At 47.7% G+C, this 23690-nt stretch overlaps 1 protein-coding gene across 2 annotated transcripts; it reads right to left on the bottom strand.

The window, feature by feature from the left end:
- Positions 1–502: 502 nt before the first annotated feature.
- LOC131725036 (josephin-2-like) lies at positions 503–12743 on the bottom strand. Of its 2 annotated transcripts, none has more exons than XM_059018405.1 (4): positions 12517–12743; positions 12053–12178; positions 8923–9043; positions 503–2774 (listed from the first exon to the last, which is right to left on the bottom strand). In XM_059018405.1, the coding sequence occupies exons 1-4, from the start codon at positions 12642–12644 to the stop codon at positions 2706–2708; spliced, it is 444 nt and encodes a 147-aa protein (XP_058874388.1). In that variant the 5' UTR covers positions 12645–12743; the 3' UTR covers positions 503–2705. The 2 variants fall into 2 exon arrangements, with proteins under 2 accessions (XP_058874388.1, XP_058874387.1); XM_059018404.1 differs by having other exon boundaries at positions 8849–9043; positions 12517–12737.
- Positions 12744–23690: the final 10947 nt, after the last annotated feature.

Here is a 23690-nt window from a genome sequence, read left to right on the forward strand (position 1 = left end):
CTGGTGGAGGGGGTGTAGTGCAGGTGGTCGTGCTCACGCAAGTTCACACATTTCAACATCTGGTGAAGCGCTGATCCCATTGTCATGACACTGGCTATTAACATTATCTAGCAGAGGTTCTTGGGAATATCAGATTCTGGTGATATAGGGGGTGTCTGTCTGTCACATATTTGCATCTGGAGAACCGCTTATCCCATTGTGATTGAAATATTCATCGCCATTTCATATTCTACACTGTTGTGTACGTGCTCAAACTGTACAGCCTTGTCCTCACAGAGAGCTCTGATTGAGAACGTGCAGCCGTGGCGATGGGGGATGGATGTCACTGACAGGCTGGTTTTTTAATTGGTTTGTACTTACTAATGCATCAGCGATGTACACTGCTGGCCATTTTATTAGAGACAGACTGACAGGTATAGATGGATAACTAGACATGCAGAACGATGGCTGGATAGACAGACCAACAGATAATCAATAACTCACAGGAAGGCGTGCGGCGTATCAATGCATTTATTATTTTTTATTGAAAAACGTTGTCGTGTTTTCACTGCAAAATGTATAAATTACATTCTCAAGCCATACTGAGGTATGTGATAAAAACAGAGAAAGAAACGCTTTCAATAAATCTGCGGACCAACCAAACCACAGAGAGAGTGTGACTGGAAGTCTTTTTCAATGCCTTCAGGGTTAAGGGCTCCCAGTCAAAGTGTTTGTCATTAGATGTATTTAGTAAGCATGTCTAAATTCGACGCTGTGTAGTGTTTATTAGTTATGGATGACATTGTAGATGGATAAATAGGAAGGGTGTAACAATGCATTGTGTATCAATGAATCGTGATGCTTTCTTTACATGACATATCATAACAGAATTCTGTATCATCTGTACCATGACTCAAGACCAGAAGCACAGCAGTGCTCCCTGTAGTTCACAGAGTGGTTCTTGAATGAAGAAGAGGCATGTTTTATAGTTGATATGGATACACACTCTCCCTGCCTCGTTTCATTTGTGTCTTTTAACAAAACGTCCTGTCATTAAATGACCATTTGATTTTATTGTGCATCATACAAGTCACACATCAGGACCATCCTGTGTATTGTGACACATACTGTGTCAGGACTTGCCTATTGTGATACAATTAGTATATCATTACACTCCTAATAGAGAGATCAAGAGAGATAGATGCATAGATATATAGATAGATGCATAAAGACAGATAGATAGATAGATAGATAGATAGATAGACAGATAGATAGATAGATAGACAGATAGATAGATAGATAGATAGATAGATGCATAAAGACAGATAGACAGATAGATAGATAGACAGATAGATAGATAGATAGATAGATAGATAGATAGATAGATAGATAGATAGATAGAATATTGGACACCTGAAGCTTTAAGCTGAAATTAAATCAATTCTAAAACACTTTTCTCCCATATTCTCAAAGCTTGTAAATATTTGCATATATTAACTTGCATATACTGTATGTGTAATAGGCATTTAAACCTTTGCGGTCCATTGTCGGACTGGGTCCGACATTGCAATTATTCCTCACAGGTCCTTTGTCGGACTGGGTCCGACATCATTATAGCAACGCAATAAACAGGTGTTTAGTCATTTTTTCTCCGGAAAAAGCCGAGAAAACCATTCAATTGCCGAGTGGGAGCGACAGGAGCCGAGACAAGTCGGGAAAAAAAAAAAAAAAGGCGTATCTCATGAATAGTCATACATGGTATCAGGTATCAGATAATGGGCGTCCACAGTAAACAAGCTGGCTGAGTGCGTCAGCGCACAGAGACTATCATGGGCATTTGCAGAGCTTTTTTGAGATGTTATAGTAATAAAATAATGACTTGGATCGCATTATTGAGGAGTTTGGTGATAAAACGAGTGATCTGGAGATGATCGATCGGTATGTACGACTATTATTATTATTATTATTTATTTCTTAGCATATGTGAAAGCGATAGCAAACGAAAGGGTGGGGCTGGGCTGGAGATGCCTAGTGAATGCTTTGTTGATATGCAGGGCCATTTAAACCTGTTTGACTGTGGAAAAAAATACTTTTAAACAGCGCGTATAAAATTAACTGCGCGTGTGAAAATCAATTAGACCTGGCGTGCCTGACGCGCGATTAATAAATGGACCGCAAAGGGTTAAAAATATATATATCTCAGTCCAAGCACGAACACTTCTACGCATTAGACAGCTGTCTCTGTCTGTCTGTGCCACCTAGCCCTCCAGACTGGAACCCAGGCCTCCAGAGAAAGGTTCAATATCACTGATACCAGCTCACGAGCAGCACCTTTACAAACAAATGCATTACACTGTCTTTTTGTAAAAGCAAATAACAGTCTACCAACTGAATTCATTTAGTAAAATCAGTCCCCCTGACAAAATAGCAGGGGGTCCGTCCATTAATTTCTTCCCCCGCTGCAACAAACCTCCACTCAAAAAATAAAACAGCATCCGTGTAGGGTTCCGTACCTAAAAGCATTCCCCTGCGTACTTGCTCCCCAGGGATGGTATAAGACTCCTATTGCACAGCAGTTTCACCCAGTCCAGGTTTTACTAGCTTGATTAGCCACAGTGTGTATAGGTAACAAGCTCAGGTGTGTCTTAATACACTCCTAGTGAAACCAGGAATGGATCAAACTTGATCCCTGTTCTCAATTGGGGCTCATCCATGATCCGTCGTCCTCAACCTCCCTCTGGACAACAAGCAGCATCTCGCAGGGATCCTGGGAGATTTGTTCCTCCAGAAACTTCCTGTAATAAAAAAATAAGGAAGTTACTGATATTATCAGATTCTGGGGGTACAGTGGGGTGTCTGTCTGCTTGTCTGTACATCCGTCAGTCTGTGTGTCACACTTCTGCACCTTGAGAACACAAGAAGTTATTCCACACACTGTAAATCATTTCAATAGACTTTACCAGGACACCTCATTGGCTTACCTAACGAAGGTCTTCAACACCACTTACCCAATTTCCATTAACCCTTTGAGGTCCATTTATTCAGCGCGTGTCAGGCTCGTCAGGTCCAATTTATTTTCACACGTGCAGTTTATTTTAGACACGCTGTTTAAAAGTATTTTTTTTCACAGTAGAACAGGTTCAAAAGGCTCTGCATATCAGCAGGACACTCAGTACTGCATCTCCAGCCCCACCCCACCCCTTGTTCACTATATTTTTCACATACGTCTTAATAATAGTACATACCGATAAATCATCTCCTGATCACTCGTTTTATCACCAAACTCCTCAATAATGCGATCCAAGTCATTATTTTATTACTATAACATCTCAAAAAGCTCTGCAAATGTCTGTGATGTTCTTTGAGCGCTGGATGCAGAAGCAGCTATCTTGTTTGCTTATGTCTGTGTTATCTATGTGGTGTCGGGGCTATCTGTATTCATGAGATATGCCCCCTTTTTTTTTTCGGTTTCTCTCAGCTCCTATCGGTCTCACTCGGCCATTGAATGGTTTTCTCTGCTTTTTCCGGAGGAAAATCGACTAGAGACCTGTTTTTTGCGTCTTTTTGATGATGTCAGACAGGGTCCGACATTGGACCGGAAAGGGAAAATTGCAATGTTGGACCAGGTCCGACATAGGACCGCAAAGGGTTAAACGAGTCATTGGCATGTCTTATTCTGTCCATACTGTCCATACACAGGACATATACGTCATGGCGAGTGCATTGATGCCTCTGATTTACACTTATATGTTGATAAGCTGTAGTAAAAAAACCAATACTTCCTGAATCGGACCTGTCCTGCACTTTCATTCGCTACAGGGGTCTCGGATGTGCAGTTTAGGAAGATGTTAAGCAAACATGGATTTTCATTGTATCTGCTGCTACACTAGGGTAAAGAAATCTCTGTTTGCACAAGCCATGCTTTCAGATCACGCTGCACTTCCTTGGTCACCTGGGGGGTTAAATGACCCCATATTGGACATTTTAACTGATATAAGAGACAGGGTCGTCTGGAATTATTAACTGGTGTTAGAGACAGGGTCGCCTGCACATATTAACTGGTGTTGGAGACAGGGTCGGCTGCACATATTAACTGGTGTTGGAGACAGGGTCGCCTGCACATATTAACTGGTGTTAGAGACAGGGTCGGCTGCACATATTAACTGGTGTTAGAGACAGGGTCGGCTGCACATATTAACTGGTGTTGGAGACAGGGTCGGCTGCACATATTAACTGGTGTTGGAGACAGGGTCGCCTGCACATATTAACTGGTGTTAGAGACAGGGTCGGCTGCACATATTAACTGGTGTTAGAGACAGGGTCGCCTGCACATATTAACTGGTGTTAGAGACAGGGTCGCCTGCACATATTAACTGGTGTTAGAGACAGGGTCGGCTGCACATATTAACTGGTGTTAGAGACAGGGTCGGCTGCACATATTAACTGGTGTTAGAGACAGGGTCGGCTGCACATATTAACTGGTGTTAGAGACAGGGTCGCCTGCACATATTAACTGGTGTTAGAGACAGGGTCGCCTGCACATATTAACTGGTGTTAGAGACAGGGTCGGCTGCACATATTAACTGGTGTTGGAGACAGGGTCGGCTGCACATATTAACTGGTGTTAGAGACAGGGTCGCCTGCACATATTAACTGGTGTTAGAGACAGGGTCGGCTGCACATATTAACTGGTGTTAGAGACAGGGTCGCCTGCACATATTAACTGGTGTTAGAGACAGGGTCGCCTGCACATATTAACTGGTGTTAGAGACAGGGTCGGCTGCACATATTAACTGGTGTTAGAGACAGGGTCGCCTGCACATATTAACTGGTGTTAGAGACAGGGTCGCCTGCACATATTAACTGGTGTTAGAGACAGGGTCGGCTGCACATATTAACTGGTGTTGGAGACAGGGTCGGCTGCACATATTAACTGGTGTTAGAGACAGGGTCGCCTGCACATATTAACTGGTGTTAGAGACAGGGTCGCCTGCACATATTAACTGGTGTTAGAGACAGGGTCGCCTGCACATATTAACTGGTGTTAGAGACAGGGTCGGCTGCACATATTAACTGGTGTTAGAGACAGGGTCGGCTGCACATATTAACTGGTGTTAGAGACAGGGTCGGCTGCACATATTAACTGGTGTTAGAGACAGGGTCGCCTGCACATATTAACTGGTGTTGGAGACAGGGTCGGCTGCACATATTAACTGGTGTTAGAGACAGGGTCGGCTGCACATATTAACTGGTGTTAGAGACAGGGTCGGCTGCACATATTAACTGGTGTTAGAGACAGGGTCGCCTGCACATATTAACTGGTGTTGGAGGCAGGGTCGCCTGCACATATTAACTGGTGTTAGAGACAGGGTCGGCTGCACATATTAACTGGTGTTAGAGACAGGGTCGCCTGCACATATTAACTGGTGTTAGAGACAGGGTCGCCTGCACATATTAACTGGTGTTAGAGACAGGGTCGCCTGCACATATTAACTGGTGTTAGAAACAGGGTCGCCTGCACATATTAACTGGTGTTGGAGGCAGGGTCGCCTGCACATATTAACTGGTGTTAGAGACAGGGTCGCCTGCACATATTAACTGGTGTTAGAAACAGGGTCGCCTGCACATATTAACTGGTGTTGGAGACAGGGTCGCCTGCACATATTAACTGGTGTTGGAGACAGGGTCGCCTGCACATATTAACTGGTGTTAGAGACAGGGTCGGCTGCACATATTAACTGGTGTTAGAGACAGGGTCGGCTGCACATATTAACTGGTGTTAGAGACAGGGTCGCCTGCACATATTAACTGGTGTTAGAGACAGGGTCGCCTGCACATATTAACTGGTGTTAGAGACAGGGTCGCCTGCACATATTAACTGGTGTTAGAAACAGGGTCGCCTGCACATATTAACTGGTGTTGGAGGCAGGGTCGCCTGCACATATTAACTGGTGTTAGAGACAGGGTCGCCTGCACATATTAACTGGTGTTAGAAACAGGGTCGCCTGCACATATTAACTGGTGTTGGAGACAGGGTCGCCTGCACATATTAACTGGTGTTGGAGACAGGGTCGCCTGCACATATTAACTGGTGTTGGAGACAGGGTCGCCTGCACATATTAACTGGTGTTAGAGACAGGGTCGGCTGCACATATTAACTGGTGTTAGAGACAGGGTCGGCTGCACATATTAACTGGTGTTAGAGACAGGGTCGGCTGCACATATTAACTGGTGTTAGAGACAGGGTCGCCTGCACATATTAACTGGTGTTAGAGACAGGGTCGCCTGCACATATTAACTGGTGTTGGAGACAGGGTCGCCTGCACATATTAACTGGTGTTAGAGACAGGGTCGGCTGCACATATTAACTGGTGTTAGAGACAGGGTCGCCTGCACATATTAACTGGTGTTGGAGACAGGGTCGGCTGCACATATTAACTGGTGTTAGAGACAGGGTCGCCTGCACATATTAACTGGTGTTAGAGACAGGGTCGCCTGCACATATTAACTGGTGTTAGAGACAGGGTCGCCTGCACATATTAACTGGTGTTAGAGACAGGGTCGGCTGCACATATTAACTGGTGTTAGAGACAGGGTCGCCTGCACATATTAACTGGTGTTAGAGACAGGGTCGGCTGCACATATTAACTGGTGTTAGAGACAGGGTCGCCTGCACATATTAACTGGTGTTAGAGACAGGGTCGCCTGCACATATTAACTGGTGTTAGAGACAGGGTCGGCTGCACATATTAACTGGTGTTAGAGACAGGGTCGCCTGCACATATTAACTGGTGTTAGAGACAGGGTCGGCTGCACATATTAACTGGTGTTAGAGACAGGGTCGGCTGCACATATTAACTGGTGTTGGAGACAGGGTCGCCTGCACATATTAACTGGTGTTGGAGACAGGGTCGCCTGCACATATTAACTGGTGTTGGAGACAGGGTCGGCTGCACATATTAACTGGTGTTAGAGACAGGGTCGCCTGCACATATTAACTGGTGTTAGAGACAGGGTCGGCTGCACATATTAACTGGTGTTAGAGACAGGGTCGCCTGCACATATTAACTGGTGTTAGAGACAGGGTCGGCTGCACATATTAACTGGTGTTGGAGACAGGGTCGCCTGCACATATTAACTGGTGTTAGAGACAGGGTCGCCTGCACATATTAACTGGTGTTAGAGACAGGGTCGGCTGCACATATTAACTGGTGTTAGAGACAGGGTCGCCTGCACATATTAACTGGTGTTAGAGACAGGGTCGGCTGCACATATTAACTGGTGTTGGAGGCAGGGTCGCCTGCACATATTAACTGGTGTTAGAGACAGGGTCGGCTGCACATATTAACTGGTGTTGGAGGCAGGGTCGCCTGCACATATTAACTGGTGTTAGAGACAGGGTCGGCTGCACATATTAACTGGTGTTAGAGACAGGGTCGCCTGCACATATTAACTGGTGTTAGAGACAGGGTCGGCTGCACATATTAACTGGTGTTGGAGACAGGGTCGCCTGCACATATTAACTGGTGTTGGAGGCAGGGTCGCCTGCACATATTAACTGGTGTTAGAGACAGGGTCGCCTGCACATATTAACTGGTGTTAGAGACAGGGTCGCCTGCACATATTAACTGGTGTTGGAGGCAGGGTCGGCTGCACATATTAACTGGTGTTAGAGACAGGGTCGGCTGCACATATTAACTGGTGTTAGAGACAGGGTCGCCTGCACATATTAACTGGTGTTAGAGACAGGGTCGCCTGCACATATTAACTGGTGTTGGAGGCAGGGTCGGCTGCACATATTAACTGGTGTTAGAGACAGGGTCGGCTGCACATATTAACTGGTGTTGGAGGCAGGGTCGCCTGCACATATTAACTGGTGTTAGAGACAGGGTCGCCTGCACATATTAACTGGTGTTAGAGACAGGGTCGCCTGCACATATTAACTGGTGTTGGAGGCAGGGTCGGCTGCACATATTAACTGGTGTTAGAGACAGGGTCGCCTGCACATATTAACTGGTGTTGGAGGCAGGGTCGGCTGCACATATTAACTGGTGTTGGAGGCAGGGTCGCCTGCACATATTAACTGGTGTTGGAGGCAGGGTCGGCTGCACATATTAACTGGTGTTAGAGACAGGGTCGCCTGCACATATTAACTGGTGTTGGAGGCAGGGTCGCCTGCACATATTAACTGGTGTTGGAGGCAGGGTCGGCTGCACATATTAACTGGTGTTAGAGACAGGGTCGGCTGCACATATTAACTGGTGTTGGAGACAGGGTCGGCTGCACATATTAACTGGTGTTAGAGACAGGGTCGCCTGCACATATTAACTGGTGTTGGAGACAGGGTCGGCTGCACATATTAACTGGTGTTGGAGACAGGGTCGGCTGCACATATTAACTGGTGTTGGAGACAGGGTCGGCTGCACATATTAACTGGTGTTAGAGACAGGGTCGCCTGCACATATTAACTGGTGTTGGAGGCAGGGTCGCCTGCACATATTAACTGGTGTTAGAGACAGGGTCGCCTGCACATATTAACTGGTGTTGGAGACAGGGTCGCCTGCACATATTAACTGGTGTTAGAGACAGGGTCGCCTGCACATATTAACTGGTGTTAGAGACAGGGTCGCCTGCACATATTAACTGGTGTTGGAGACAGGGTCGCCTGCACATATTAACTGGTGTTGGAGACAGGGTCGGCTGCACATATTAACTGGTGTTGGAGACAGGGTCGCCTGCACATATTAACTGGTGTTGGAGACAGGGTCGCCTGCACATATTAACTGGTGTTGGAGGCAGGGTCGCCTGCACATATTAACTGGTGTTGGAGACAGGGTCGCCTGCACGCAGAGAGATGCACTCCGTTTACCTGAGCTCGGTGTCACTGCCGATTCGGGCGGGCTCCTTTAGTTTGGAGTCCAGATTGTAGTAGGACCCGTTTACCTGACGCACCGCAATCCAGTGCCGTCTCTTGATGGGGAGGGACAGGAAGCCGAGCAACACCAGAGAGGGGATGTTGAGGATGAAACCAAAGACCCTGTCCAAACAGAGAGAGTCCAGCGACCTGAGAGACAGAGAAGTGCTGTGATAATAATAATAATACACACACGAGACTCACAGACACTGAGACACCTTTCTCCTCCTCTCTCTCTCACACATTCCCCTCTCTGTCAGACACCCCCCTCTCACACTCTCCCTCTTCCAAACACACACATTCCCCTCTGTCAGACACACTCCCTCTCACACACCCCCTCTTCCAAACACACACCCTCTCTCACTCCCCCTCCTCTCCCTCACACACACTCCCCCTCCTCTCCCCCTCATACACACACTCCCCTCTCTCACACTCCCCCTCCTCTCCCCCTCACACACACACACACCCTCTCTCACTCCCCCTCCTCTCCCCCTCACACTCCCTCTCTCACACTCCCCCTTCTCTCCACCTCACACACACACACCCTCTCTCACTCCCCCTCCTCTCCCCCTCACACACACTCACTCTCTCACTCCCCCTCCTCTCCCCCTCACACTCCCTCTTCCTCTCCTCTCCACCTCACACACACACACACCCTCTCTTACTCACCCTCCTCTCCCTCACACACACTCCAACTCCTCTCCCCCTCATACACACACTCCCCTCTCTCACACTCCCCCTTCTCTCCACCTCACACACACCCTCTCACTCCCCCTCCTCTCCCCCTCACACACACTCACTCTCTCACTCCCCCTCCTCTCCCCATCACACACACTCTCTCACTCCCCCTTCTCTCCACCTCACACACACCCTCTCACTCCCTCACACACACTCACTCTCACTCCCCCTCACACACACTCACTCTCTCACTCCCCCTCCTCTCCCCTCACACACACTCACTCTCTCACTCCCCCTCCTCTCCCCCTCACACACACTCACTCTCTCACTCCCCCTTCTCTCCACCTCACACACACCCTCTCACTCCCCCTCACACACACTCACTCTCTCACTCCCCCTCCTCTCCCCCTCACACACACTCACTCTCTCACACTCCCCCTCCTCTCACACACTCCCCCTCCTCTTCCCCTCACTCTCTCACTCCCCCTCACACCCCCCCTCCTCTCCCCCTCACACACTCCCTCTCTCACACTCCCCCTCCTCTCACCCTCTCACACACACTCCCCCTCCTCTTCCCCTCACTCTCTCACTCCCCCTCACACACACTCCCTCTCTCACAGTCCCCCTCCTCTCCACCTCACACACACACTCCCCTCTCTCACACTCCCCCTCCTCTCCACCTCACACACACACACCCTCTCTCACTCCCCCTCCTCTCCCCCTCACACACACTCCCCTCTCTCACACTCCCCCTCCTCTCCCCCTCACACACACTCCCCCTCCTCTCCCCCTCACACACACTCCCTCTCTCACACTCCCCCTCCTCTCCACCTCACACACACTCCCCTCTCTCACACTCCCCCTCCTCTCCACCTCACACACACACACACCCTCTCTCACTCCCCCTCCTCTCCCCCTCATACTCCCTCTCTCACACTCCCCCTCCTCTCCACCTCACACACACACTCCCTCTCTCACACTCCCCCTCCTCTCCACCTCACACACACACTCCCTCTCTCACACTCCCCCTCCTCTCCCCCTCACACACTCCCTCTCTCACTCCCCCTCCTCTCCCCCTCACACACACACACACCCTCTCTCACTCCCCCTCCTCTCCCCCTCACACACTCCCTCTCTCACACTCCCCCTCCTCTCCCCCTCACACACTCCCTCTCACACTCCCCCTCCTCTCCACCTCACACACACACTCCCTCTCTCACACTCCCCCTCCTCTCCCCCTCACACACACACTCCCTCTCTCACACTCCCCCTCCTCTCCACCTCACACACACACTCCCTCTCTCACACTCCCCCTCCTCTCCACCTCACACACACACTCCCTCTCTCACACTCCCCCTCCTCTCCCCCTCACACACACACTCCCTCTCTCACACTCCCCCTCCTCTCCACCTCACACACACACTCCCTCTCTCACACTCCCCCTCCTCTCCCCCTCACACACTCCCTCTCTCACTCCCCCTCCTCTCCCCCTCACACACACACACACCCTCTCTCACTCCCCCTCCTCTCCCCCTCACACACTCCCTCTCTCACACTCCCCCTCCTCTCCCCCTCACACACTCCCTCTCACACTCCCCCTCCTCTCCACCTCACACACACACTCCCTCTCTCACACTCCCCCTCCTCTCCCCCTCACACACACACTCCCTCTCTCACACTCCCCCTCCTCTCCCCCTCACACACACACTCCCTCTCTCACACTCCCCCTCCTCTCCACCTCACACACACACTCCCTCTCTCACACTCCCCCTCCTCTCCACCTCACACACACACTCCCTCTCTCACACTCCCCCTCCTCTCCCCCTCACACACACACTCCCTCTCTCACACTCCCCCTCCTCTCCCCCTCACACACACACACACCCTCTCACACTCCCCCTCCTCTCCACCTCACACACACACTCACTCTCTCACACTCCCCCTCCTCTTCCCCTCACACACACACACCCTCTCACACTCCCCCTCCTCTCCCCCTCACACACACACACACCCTCTCACACTCCCCCTCCTCTCCCCCTCACACACACACACACCCTCTCACACTCCCCCTCCTCTCCACCTCACACACACACTCACTCTCTCACACTCCCCCTCCTCTTCCCCTCACACACACACCCTCTCACACTCCCCCTCCTCTCCCCCTCACACACACACTCACTCTCTCACACTCCCCCTCCTCTCCCCCTCACACACACACTCACTCTCTCACACTCCCCCTCCTCTTCCCCTCACACACACACACCCTCTCACACTCCCCCTCCTCTCCCCCTCACACACACACACACCCTCTCACACTCCCCCTCCTCTCCCCCTCACACACACACACACCCTCTCACACTCCCCCTCCTCTCCACCTCACACACACACTCACTCTCTCACACTCCCCCTCCTCTTCCCCCTCACACACACACTCCCTCTCTCCCCCTCACACACACACATCCCCTCCCCCTCCTCTCGTACCTGCGCTTGTCCCACCACACCGCCGCCAGCCCCCGGCTCTGCAGCGCCGCCATGATCACATTCACATCGTAATTCCCAGTGCCGAGAAAACTGCGGTGCGGATTCATGCGGGACTCCGGGGATAAACTAGAGAGAGAGAAATGGAGTGAGAGAGTGAGAGAGAGAGCGTGGAGAATGTAACTCCCAGGTTCCCTTTCTCTACTCACAATAACATATAAATACGTCTCTCTCTCTGCAGCCCCGATGGTGTTATCGGCAGTGGACTGGCTGGGGGAGTCTTACCGCTGTCGTGTTATTATTTTCAGCTAAGAAAGCAGAGGCATGCCCATTCTCAGCCGAAGAGCAACGTATTAAGGACGCCTCCACTCTTAAAGAGCATTCTCCCCTAATGTCTGCCCTCATCTCTAGTTCTGAAAGGTTTTATTGAATCAGGGGTGTGTGTGTGTTTATGATACACGGCATACCGTTTGCAAATGTCATCCGCGGCTTCTTTGGAGAAGATTCGTTCCTGCAGCACGTTATTGAGCGCATGGATCGCGCATAACTCCAGCCGCTGCTTCTCGTGGAAAACGTCAGGACTCGGCTCACACATATTTTAAATATATATTTGTAATCATAAATAAAAACCCCACATTCATCCGTCACATAACCAAAACAAAACACCGCCGGATACAGACAAGCACAGAAACACGCCCCGGAGAGGAAGCTACGTCACGACGGGCGGGCGCCATCTTGAGTGTGGCACAATGTTGTCCAAAAAAAGCGCGGCCATTTTAAGTGTGACTGTATGTTGTTAAATGGATGAGGTTAAAAGGTCGTGTTAAATATGAGGTTACCCAAGGAATTCTGTATATTTGAAAGATATTTGAATACCTTGAATCCCATCATTCTTTCAAAACACAGTGGCACAGATAAGTCAAATAAGTCCACAAACTGAACTGTGTTGCGAGACAGTAATCCTAACGTTTCGCTGGCTATGCCGCCAGCTTCTACAGAGGAGCAATGAAGCTTTTATCAAATCACAATGTGAAGAATGAGCGCAGAGAAGCCGGGTTTATGTGAGGTAGCGAATGCTGCTACATCCGTCATCTTGTAACACTGTAGAACATGTGTTACCATGTCATGTAATTTGTGTCCGAAGCAGTAAATAAAAAATACTGTAGACAGCTGTTTAATATTCTTTATCAATATGTTATTATCAATATAAATGTTGTACATGGTCATTAAAAAAAAAAAAAAAGTTTTACAAAACAAACATTTAATTTATTCTGAAGTAAATCAAACCGATGTTTGTGGGGTACCCACTCACTACCCGACATTAAGAGTACAAGCTCATTATGAGTAGTAGTCATAGTTGTCATAGCAATGACAGATATTTCATTATGGTGGGAAAAGTGGTTCAGACAAGATTATTTTTACATAGATTTATTATTATTATTTATTTCTTAGCAGACGCCCTTATCCAGGGCAACTTACAATTGTTACAAGATATCACATTATACAGATATCACATTATTTTTTACATACAATTACCCATTTATACAGTTGGGTTTTTACTGGAGCAATCTAGGTAAAGTACCTTGCTCAAGGGTACAGCTGCAGTGTCCCCCACTGGGGACTGAACCCACAACCCTCCGGTCAAGAGTCCAGAGCCCTAACCACTACTCCACACTGCTGCCCTAGAGCTATGAATACATTCGCAATGTGCTTGTTTCGTGATGCAGCTCCACTAACACTAAGTAAATCAGAGGCGAGACCACAACACAAATAATTGTATAATTGTATAATTGTATAAGGGTTTTACACACAAAACGTGCCCAGTTGATCTGTACACTGCAGTGGCATCCAGTCACTGGCGGTGAGGGGTTCAGGGGTGGCATTCAAATACTAATCTGGCTGCTTCTGATCTTGTACAGTTCACACGAGTTCATGTGTGTACTGTAATGATTAACACTGAGGTGAGCTGCCATCATAACACATTTCAAACTTCCCACAGAGTGAGCCCAAAAAACCTTTCTAAACATGTGATAAGATTGTATAACTAGTTTTCCAAACGAGCAAGGTCAAAAACCTGTTGAAAAACAAATAAGTAAAAAAAAAAAATTTTTTACGGCCTTGATTTTGAAATTGAACCTGTAAGTTCTCACTAATAAAAAATCTCTTACACTAAAAGCATAGTAAAGTGAAGTAAAGCACAGTGAAAGCATGGTAAAGTACAGAGAGGTGTGGTAAAGCACAGAGAGGTCTGGTAAAGCATAGGGAAGCATTGTAAAGCACAGAGAGGTCTGGTAAAGCATAGGGAAGCATTGTAAAGCACAGAGAGGTCTGGTAAAGCATAGGGAAGCATTGTAAAGCACAGAGAGGTCTGGTAAAGCATAGGGAAGCATTGTAAAGCACAGAGAGGTGTGGTAAAGCACAGGGAAGCATTGTAAAGCACAGAGAGGTCTGGTAAAGCATAAGTAAGCATTGTAAAGCACAGAGAGGTGTGGTAAATCATAGGGAAGCATTGTAAAGCACAGAGAGGTAGGGTGAAGCATAGGGAAGCATTGTAAAGCACAGAGAGGTCTGGTAAAGCATAGGGCAGCATTGTAAAGCACAGAGAGGTCTGGTAAAGCATAGGGAAGCATTGTAAAGCACAGAGAGGTCTGGTAAAGCATAGGGAAGCATTGTAAAGCACAGAGAGGGATGGTAAAGCATAGGGAAGCATTGCAAAGCATAGGGAAGCATTGTAAAGCACAGAGAGATATATACAAAGGTTTGCTACAGGGTTTTAAATCTCCCAGTTGATTTTAAAACCCTCAGTGCATTTTTCAGTAAGTTGTAACTGTAATGGCTCCTTATTCAGACAGGTAACAAAATGAGATCACAGATTGCATGTTATGTGAAAAAATAACATAGTTACTTTTAATTACATTATTTATTTATTTTTTTAAATAATGGCCACAAATTCATAATGAATTCTGACTGAATAGCACAGGAATAACCCCTGAGTATCTTCTGCACGTGTGAGTTCTGAAGCAATGCATTTTGAATTCAGCCGTGTTAATGAATTCATCATGATTTAAAACGTTTGGGTCCCCTTTCCCCTCCATCCGTTTGAATTCACTGTGTATGCGTCTTGATTGTTTCTTATCTGTAATGACATGCTGTGAGGCTCTGTTCCTAACACAGTGCAAGAGTAACCTTGCATGCATACAGGGAGATTTTAACATTGGCTTTACTCCCAATGTCATATTTAGGCTGTTCAAAAAACGTGGCCCCCCCTGACAGCCTGACCCGTACCGCGGTTGGTTGTTAAGTGGTTGCTTTTACGATGGGAAATAATGTAACATTTTCATTTTCCATGCTTTTATTGTGTAACACAGGATTACAATGGCAGATAATGTGATATTTTCTCTTTTCATATGAACATGGGCTCTATGTGATATGACTAAGAATACAAAGAGACTAAAATTTCAACTGGGAGTTGAACCCAAGGTACAAAATCATATTACAGCGTCCATAGAACTGTAGGACTGCAGTGCGCAGGTGTAGAAGCGATGCAATGCGTAACAGATGACAGACAACAAAATTCACGGTCCAAACAATTCTTTATTGGTTTTATTTGTAATCCAGGTCGTGTTGCCGACAGGAAATAATAATCCCAGGCAATTCACAGCAATGTGTATTACACAGTTATAAACCACGGGTTACAGTCCTGAAATAATAAACACAGTATAACACACACACACAAAGACACACACAAGATCACAAGTCCGGAGTGAATGCTAACTTGCAAGTGGTGAAATATCATTTATTAGTGCACTGTGGTGAAGTGTTGTGGGGGTTGGTGCTGGCCTTAAGCAACAGCTCCCAGTACGTGTTATTATTATTATTATTATTATTATTTATTTCTTAGCAGACGCCCTTATCCAGGGCGACTTACAATCGCAAGCAAATACAAATACATTCAAGTGTTACAATATAAGTAATACAATAAGAGCAAGAAATACAATAATTTTTGTTCAAGTGTGACAAACCACAATTCAATAATACAGCAGATAATAGTGATAGTTACATCAGGTTATGATTAAATAGTGATAGTTACATCAGGATATGATTAAATACAAAGTACTACAGGTTAAACACTTGGCAGATTACAGTATTCTGAAGTACAGGATTAAATGCAGTAAAATAGGGGGCAGATAAGAGCAAAATAAAGCACATTTAAATGAAGGGTGATAGTGTCCCAGGATACAAACAGAGGAGTTCTACAGGTGCTGTTTGAAGAGGTGAGTCTTAAGGAGGCGCCGGAATGTGGTCAGGGACTGGGCAGTCCTGACATCTGTAGGAAGGTCATTCCACCACTGCGGAGCAAGGGTGGAGAAGGAGCGGGCTCGGGAGGCAGGGGAGCGTAGCGGAGGTAGAGCTAGTCTTCTAGTGCAGGCGGAGCGGAGAGGTCGAGTGGGGGTGTAGGGAGAGATGAGGGTCTGGAGGTAGCTGGGTGCAGTCTGGTCAAGGCATCTGTAGGCTAGTACAAGAGTCTTGAACTGGATGCGAGCGGTGATCGGGAGCCATTGGAGCGAGCGGAGTAGTGGAGTAGCGTGGGAGAAGCGAGGCAGAGAGAACACCAGGCGGGCAGCAGAGTTCTGGATGAGCTGGAGCGGACGGGTGGCGGACGCAGGGAGGCCAGCCAGGAGGGAGTTGCAGTAGTCCAGGTGGGAGAGTACCAGGGCCTGGACCAGGAGCTGGGTAGCATAGTTGGTGAGGAAGGGTCGGATTCTTCGGATGTTGCTCAGGAAGAATCGGCAAGTGCTTGCCAGAGTGGAGATGTGCTGGGAATAAGAGAGGCAGGGGTCCAGGGTGACTCCAAGGTTCTTAGCGGAGGAAGAGGGAGAGAGTGTGGTAGATTCCAGAGGAACAGAGATAGAGAGATCAGAGGAGGGGGAGGAGGAGGGAAAGAAAAGGAGGTCAGATTTAGAGAGGTTGAATGTTAGCCGTCTGTAAGAACAAACAAGTACAATTAGAAACGACAAAACAAACAAACCCAACACACTTATGCTTACTTTTTATTTTCCTTCAGCGGTTCCCTCGCAACCATAACAACGGAACCGATCGCTTAGCCACGTCCCCTTTTGTACCGTCAGCCACGCCCCCTTGGTTAGCGAGTGCAACCGTTTCTCCTCCAATCCGCGATTGCCACATCACTTCCCGTCTGCAGTGATGAGTTGGTGTACTGTGACTCCACCCCCTTTCTAGATGGCCGACTTCCACCTTTCCCTGGAATGAACTGTCAGACCATCCAGTCCGGGGCACACTGTTGCCTTTACACAGCACCCTCACAGGTTGGGAGGGAGATTCATAACCAAGATTCATTCTTTCTCTGTCACAAGAACAAACATCAAATAATTCAGAGTGATATATCTGGTGACATGGCCTACATGTCAGCATGCAATGATAGGCCCCTATGTATGCATGTACAGATCTGGCCAAAAGTTTCGCATCACCCTATAGGATTAACTAATTTTGCTTCATAAAGTTGAAGGAAACCTGATAAATAATGTTACGTTAACATATTGAATTACACACCGCTTTGTAGTTTTCCATATAATTAACCAATAAATTAATGAACTGATTGGCACTAGTCAAATTTACAGTAAGATGTTCCCACCAGACACTGAGCGAGACTGGGTTTGTCTGACCAGGAATAGAGACAAACTACTGCAAGACAGCCTCTGAAGCAAGTGGAAGTACAGATGACTGCATAATACCCTGCATCGACCCTGCAATAGAAGCATGGAGTATTACAGTTCGACTGAAAGAGATTTGACAGAATCTATGTGTGGGAATGTAATACATGTATAAGCAGAAAGAGTCATAAAGAATAACAGAGTGTGGCCATAAGTCACGTATGAACTAGGGGCAAGTGTAATAGCTGGTGGAAACAATGTAACAATCACACAGAGTGACATTAATTGAAGCGATCAACTTCATTGAAATTGGTGCTAGAATAAATATAGAACGAATAAGAACAAATATAATGGGTGTTAAATGTAGGTGTTGTGGATTCTAGTTAAGGGATTGTGACAGAGAGCGAAGGTATTGGAGCTGTGAATTGAATCTCCCTCCCGACCAGAAAAGGCGCTGTGTAAAGGTGGTTGTATGTTTTCCCCTCGACTGACGGACTTGATGGGAGGTGGAAACCATAAGTCGGCCATCTTGGGGAAGATGCAGACCTGCAAGTGTTCTGAACAACTCCACTGCGATCAGATACGCCTCAGGCAGCGATTGGATAAACCATGGCGCCGGGCTGATTGCAGGGAGGAGTTTGAGAGTACAAAGAGGACGCAGGTGAGTGACTACAGCCCCTTACGCTGGTTATGATCCCTGAGCGGCAGCATTGTGGTTTTTGTTGTTTTGTTAAGTGTTGTTTGTCTTGCAGAGGAGGATTAGGAGTCAGGCGCTGCAGCCACAGATCCAGCACCCCACCTAGAGCACTACCTGCACCACTGCACAGCACAGACATGCACCACGTCCTGCACCACTGCACAGCACAGACACGCACCACGTCCTGCACCACTGCACAGCACAGACACGCACCACGTCCTGCACCACTGCACAGCACAGACACACACCACGTCCTGCACCACTGCACAGCACAGACATGCACCACGTCCTTCACTGCACAGCACAGACACGCACCACGTCCTTCACCACTGCACAGCACAGACACGCACCACGTCCTTCACCACTGCACAGCACAGACACGCACCACGTCCTTCACCACTGCACAGCACAGACACGCACCACGTCCTTCACTGCACAGCACAGACTTGCACCACGTCCTTCACCACTGTAATGACATGCTGTGAGGTTCTGTTCCTAACACAGTGCAAGAGTAACCTTGCATGCATACAGGGAGATTTTAACATTGGCTTTACTCCCACTGTCATATTTAGGCTGTTCAAAAAACGTGGCCCCCCCTGACAGCCTGACCCGTACCGCGGTTGGTTGTTAAGTGGTTGCTTTTACGATGGGAAATAATGTAACATTTTCATTTTCCATGCTTTTATTGTGTAACACAGGATCACAATGGCAGATAATGTGATATTTTCTCTTTTCATATGAACATGGGCTCTATGTGATATGACTAAGAATACAAAGAGACTAATATTTCAACTGGGAGTTGAACCCAAGGTACAAAATCATATTACAGCCTCCATAGAACTGGAAGACTGCAGTGCACAGGTGTAGAAGTGATGCAATGCGTAACAGATGACAGACAACAACATTCACGGTCCAAACAATTCTTTATTGGTTTTATTTGTAATCCAGGTCGTGTTGCCGACAGGAAATAATAATCCCAGGCAATTCACAGCAATGTGTATTACACAGTTATAAACCACGGGTTACAGTCCTGAAATAATAAACACAGTATAACACACACAAAGACACACACAAGATCACAAGTCCGGAGTGAATGCTAACGTGCAAGTGGTGAAATATCATTTATTAGTGCACTGTGGTGAAGTGTTGTGGGGGTTGGTGCTGGCCTTAAGCGACAGCTCCCAGTACGTGTTAGCCGTCTATAAGAACAAACGAGTACAATTAGAAACGACAAAAAAAAACAAACACAACACACTTATGCTTACTTTTTATTTTCCTTCAGCGGTTCCCTCGCAACCATAACAACGGAACAGATCGCTAAGCCACGTCCCCTTTTGTACCGTCAGTCACGCCCCCTTGGTTAGCGAGTGCAACCGTTTCTCCTCCAATCCGCAGTTGCCACATCGCTTCCCGTCTGCAGTGATGACTTGGTGCACCGTGGCTTCTCCCCCTTTCTAGACTTCCACCTTTCCCTGGAATGAATTGTCAGACCATCCAGTCCGGGGCACACTGTTCCCTTTACACAGCACCCTCACAGGTCGGGAGGGAGATTTATAACCAAGATTCATTCTTTCTCTGTCACAAGAACAAACATCAAATAATTCAGAGTGATATATCTGGTGACATGGCCTACATGTCAGCGTGCAATGATAGGCCCCTATGTATGCATGTACAGATCTGGCCAAAAGTTTCGCATCACCCTATAGGATTAACTAATTTTGCTTCATAAAGTTGAAGGAAACCTGCTAAATAATGTTACGTTAACATATTGAATTACACACCGCTTTGTAGTTTTCTATATAATGAACCAATAAATTAATGAACTGATTTGGCCTGCTGGCACTAGTCAAATTTACAGTAAGATGTTCACACCAGACACTGAGCGAGACTGGGTTTGTCCGACCAGGAATAGAGACAAACTACTGCAAGCACAGACACGCACCACATCCTTCACTGCACAGCACAGACACGCACCACGTCTTTCACCACTGCACAGCACAGACACGCACCACGTCTTTCACCACTGCACAGCACAGACACGCACCACGTCCTTCACTGCACAGCACAGACACGCACCACGTCTTTCACCACTGCACAGCACAGACACGCACCACGTCCTTCACTGCACAGCACAGACACGCACCACGTCCTTCACCACTGCACAGCACAGACACACACCACGTCCTTCACCACTGCACAGCACAGACACGCACCACGTCCTTCACTGCACAGCACAGACACACACCACGTCCTTCACCACTGCACAGCACAGACACACACCACGTCCTTCACCACTGCACAGACACACACCACGTCCTTCACCACTGCACAGCACAGACACGCACCACGTCCTTCACCACTGCACAGCACAGACATGCACCACATCTTTCACTGCACAGCACAGACACGCACCACGTCCTTCACTGCACAGCACAGACACGCACCACGTCCTTCACCACTGCACAGCACAGACACGCACAACGTCCTTCACCACTGCACAGCACAGACACGCACCACGTCCTTCACCACTGCACAGCACAGACACGCACCACGTCCTTCACCACTGCACAGCACAGACACGCACCACGTCCTTCACTGCACAGCACAGACACGCACCACGTCCTTCACCACTGCACAGCACAGACACGCACCACGTCCTTCACCACTGCACAGCACAGACACGCACCACGTCCTTCACTGCACAGCACAGACACGCACCACGTCCTTCACCACTGCACAGCACAGACACGCACCACGTCCTTCACCACTGCACAGCACAGACACGCACCACGTCCTTCACTGCACAGCACAGACACGCACCACGTCCTTCACCACTGCACAGCAGACACGCACCACATCCTTCACTGCACAGCACAGACACGCACCACGTCCTTCACTGCACAGCACAGACACGCACCACGTCCTTCACCACTGCACAGCAGACACGCACCACATCCTTCACTGCACAGCACAGACACGCACCACGTCCTTCACTGCACAGACACGCACCACGTCCTGCACCACTGCACAGCACAGACACGCACCACGTCCTTCACCACTGCACAGCACAGACACGCACCACGTCCTTCACTGTACAGCACAGACACGCACCATGTCCTTCACCACTGCACAGCACAGACACGCACCACGTCCTTCACCACTGCACAGCACAGACACGCACCACGTCCTTCACCACTGCACAGCACAGACACGCACCATGTCCTTCACCACTGCACAGCACAGACACGCACCACGTCCTTCACCACTGCACAGCACAGACACGCACCACGTCCTTCACTGTACAGCACAGACACGCACCACGTCCTGCACCACTGCACAGCACAGACACGCACCACGTCCTTCACCACTGCACAGCACAGACACGCACCACGTCCTTCACTGTACAGCACAGACACGCACCATGTCCTTCACCACTGCACAGCACAGACACGCACCACGTCCTTCACCACTGCACAGCACAGACACGCACCACGTCCTTCACCACTGCACAGCACAGACACGCACCATGTCCTTCACCACTGCACAGCACAGACATGCACCACGTCCTGCACCACTGCACAGCACAGACACGCACCACGTCCTTCACTGTACAGCACAGACACGCACCACGTCCTTCACCACTGCACAGCACAGACACGCACCACGTCCTTCACCACTGCACAGCACAGACACGCACCACGTCCTTCACCACTGCACAGCACAGACACGCACCATGTCCTTCACCACTGCACAGCACAGACACGCACCACATCCTTCACTGCACAGCACAGACACGCACCACATCCTTCACCACTGGAGAATTATTGTTTTGAATTGTTGAAAATATTATATAAATATGTGTTTTGCCCTACAAAACCTTGCCTGGACAGTGTCCTTTTTACCCACACACTACTCACCTCCTGACAGGGATATATTTAACAACAGGTTGCTGAAGAGCTGATTATAATTTCGTAGTATCCTATTAATTCAAATTTACTGAGTTTGTATTTTGATAATTTTCCTGACTCATATATATATTCAAACAGTTATCATATGTGCATGTTATATTCATGGTATTTGCTTATTGATTTAAGAACATTGCTATTATTATAGAAAGACAAATATAAAGGTTGATGAATACTTGCTTTTACTTATAATTGACATGTCACATTGAAGCTGAAGTTTGACCTGAATACTGTCCATTGCTAAACTTGATGTACTGATAATTTTGACACTAATTAACGTTCTTACATTTGTACCGTATCACTGAACTCACTTTGATCAAATGTATCGACTATATAACCATGTTGTGCTGTTATTGTTCGACTGGGTTTCACTTTCTGGATCTTGAGCTGGTTGGAAGTTATTGATAATTAAGAGTGCTAATTAATTAAAAACATTACACATATCAGCTAGTTACTCTTGATTGGGTATTGTAGCCAAATCGAAACAGAGGAAGCTATGTAAGAAAAGGGGTAGTTAGGGGTAGTGGATGAAACGCTAAGTCAACTAGACAGTACGGAGAAGCTATGAAAGATTATATAGCCAAGACAGTTGAATTGAAATCTAGAGAAGTTATATTAAAATTATATAATCCACCGGTACAACCACACCTAGAATACTGTGTACAGTTGTGGTCCCCATATCATAAGAAAGACATTGAGGCATTGGAGAGAGTACAGAGGAGAGCAATGCTGTTCATTCCAGGATTGAAGGGAATGTCATATATTAGAGGTATTTAAAATTGTCAAGTGGTTTAACAAAGTAACTGCTGAGAATTATTTTTCACAAGTCACAGAGAACAGAACCAGGGACCACGGGTGGAAGCTGAAGAAGGGCATATTCAGAACCGAGGGGAGAAGGAGCTTTTTTCACGGAAAGGGTGTTGAACCATTGGAACAGACTGCCGGACAGAGTTGTTGAAGCACTCTCGGATCCTTCAAGAATAGAATGGATGCTGTCATGCACAATACTGTATAACCCTCTCTGTGACCACAATAAGACCTTTAGCCACCTGGAGGAAGGGCAGTCCGTTTAGCCATCCCATTTCTCCTACTAACCTGGTTAGGGGGGTTTGTTTTTCCTCTACTGAGTGCTAAAGGACCACACTGGAACCAAAGTGAGCGAGCACAGGTGGGCCGAATGGCCTTTTCTCGTTCTTGAATTTCTTATGTTCTTATAAAGGTAAGCATTATGCTTTGGCGCGAGGATATCCAAACCATGACGTGAAACCTGACCCTCATCAAGCAGACAAGCGACACTGTGTGCATGT

Source organism: Acipenser ruthenus, chromosome 59, assembly GCF_902713425.1.
Source record: "Acipenser ruthenus chromosome 59, fAciRut3.2 maternal haplotype, whole genome shotgun sequence".
NCBI lineage: Eukaryota > Metazoa > Chordata > Actinopteri > Acipenseriformes > Acipenseridae > Acipenser > Acipenser ruthenus.

Bases quoted from the DNA above. Each gene is read 5' to 3' on its own strand.
- LOC131725036 (XM_059018404.1), bottom strand. From the start codon at position 12,644: ATGTGTGAGCCGAGTCCTGACGTTTTCCACGAGAAGCAGCGGCTGGAG. The intron at 12,179-12,516 runs GTATGCCGTGTA...CTCTCTCTCTAG, and splicing joins GCGGATGACATTTGCAAACG to TTTATCCCCGGAGTCCCGCA. The intron at 2,775-8,848 runs GTAAACGGAGTG...TTTTTATTACAG, and splicing joins GGCAGTGACACCGAGCTCAG to GAAGTTTCTGGAGGAACAAA.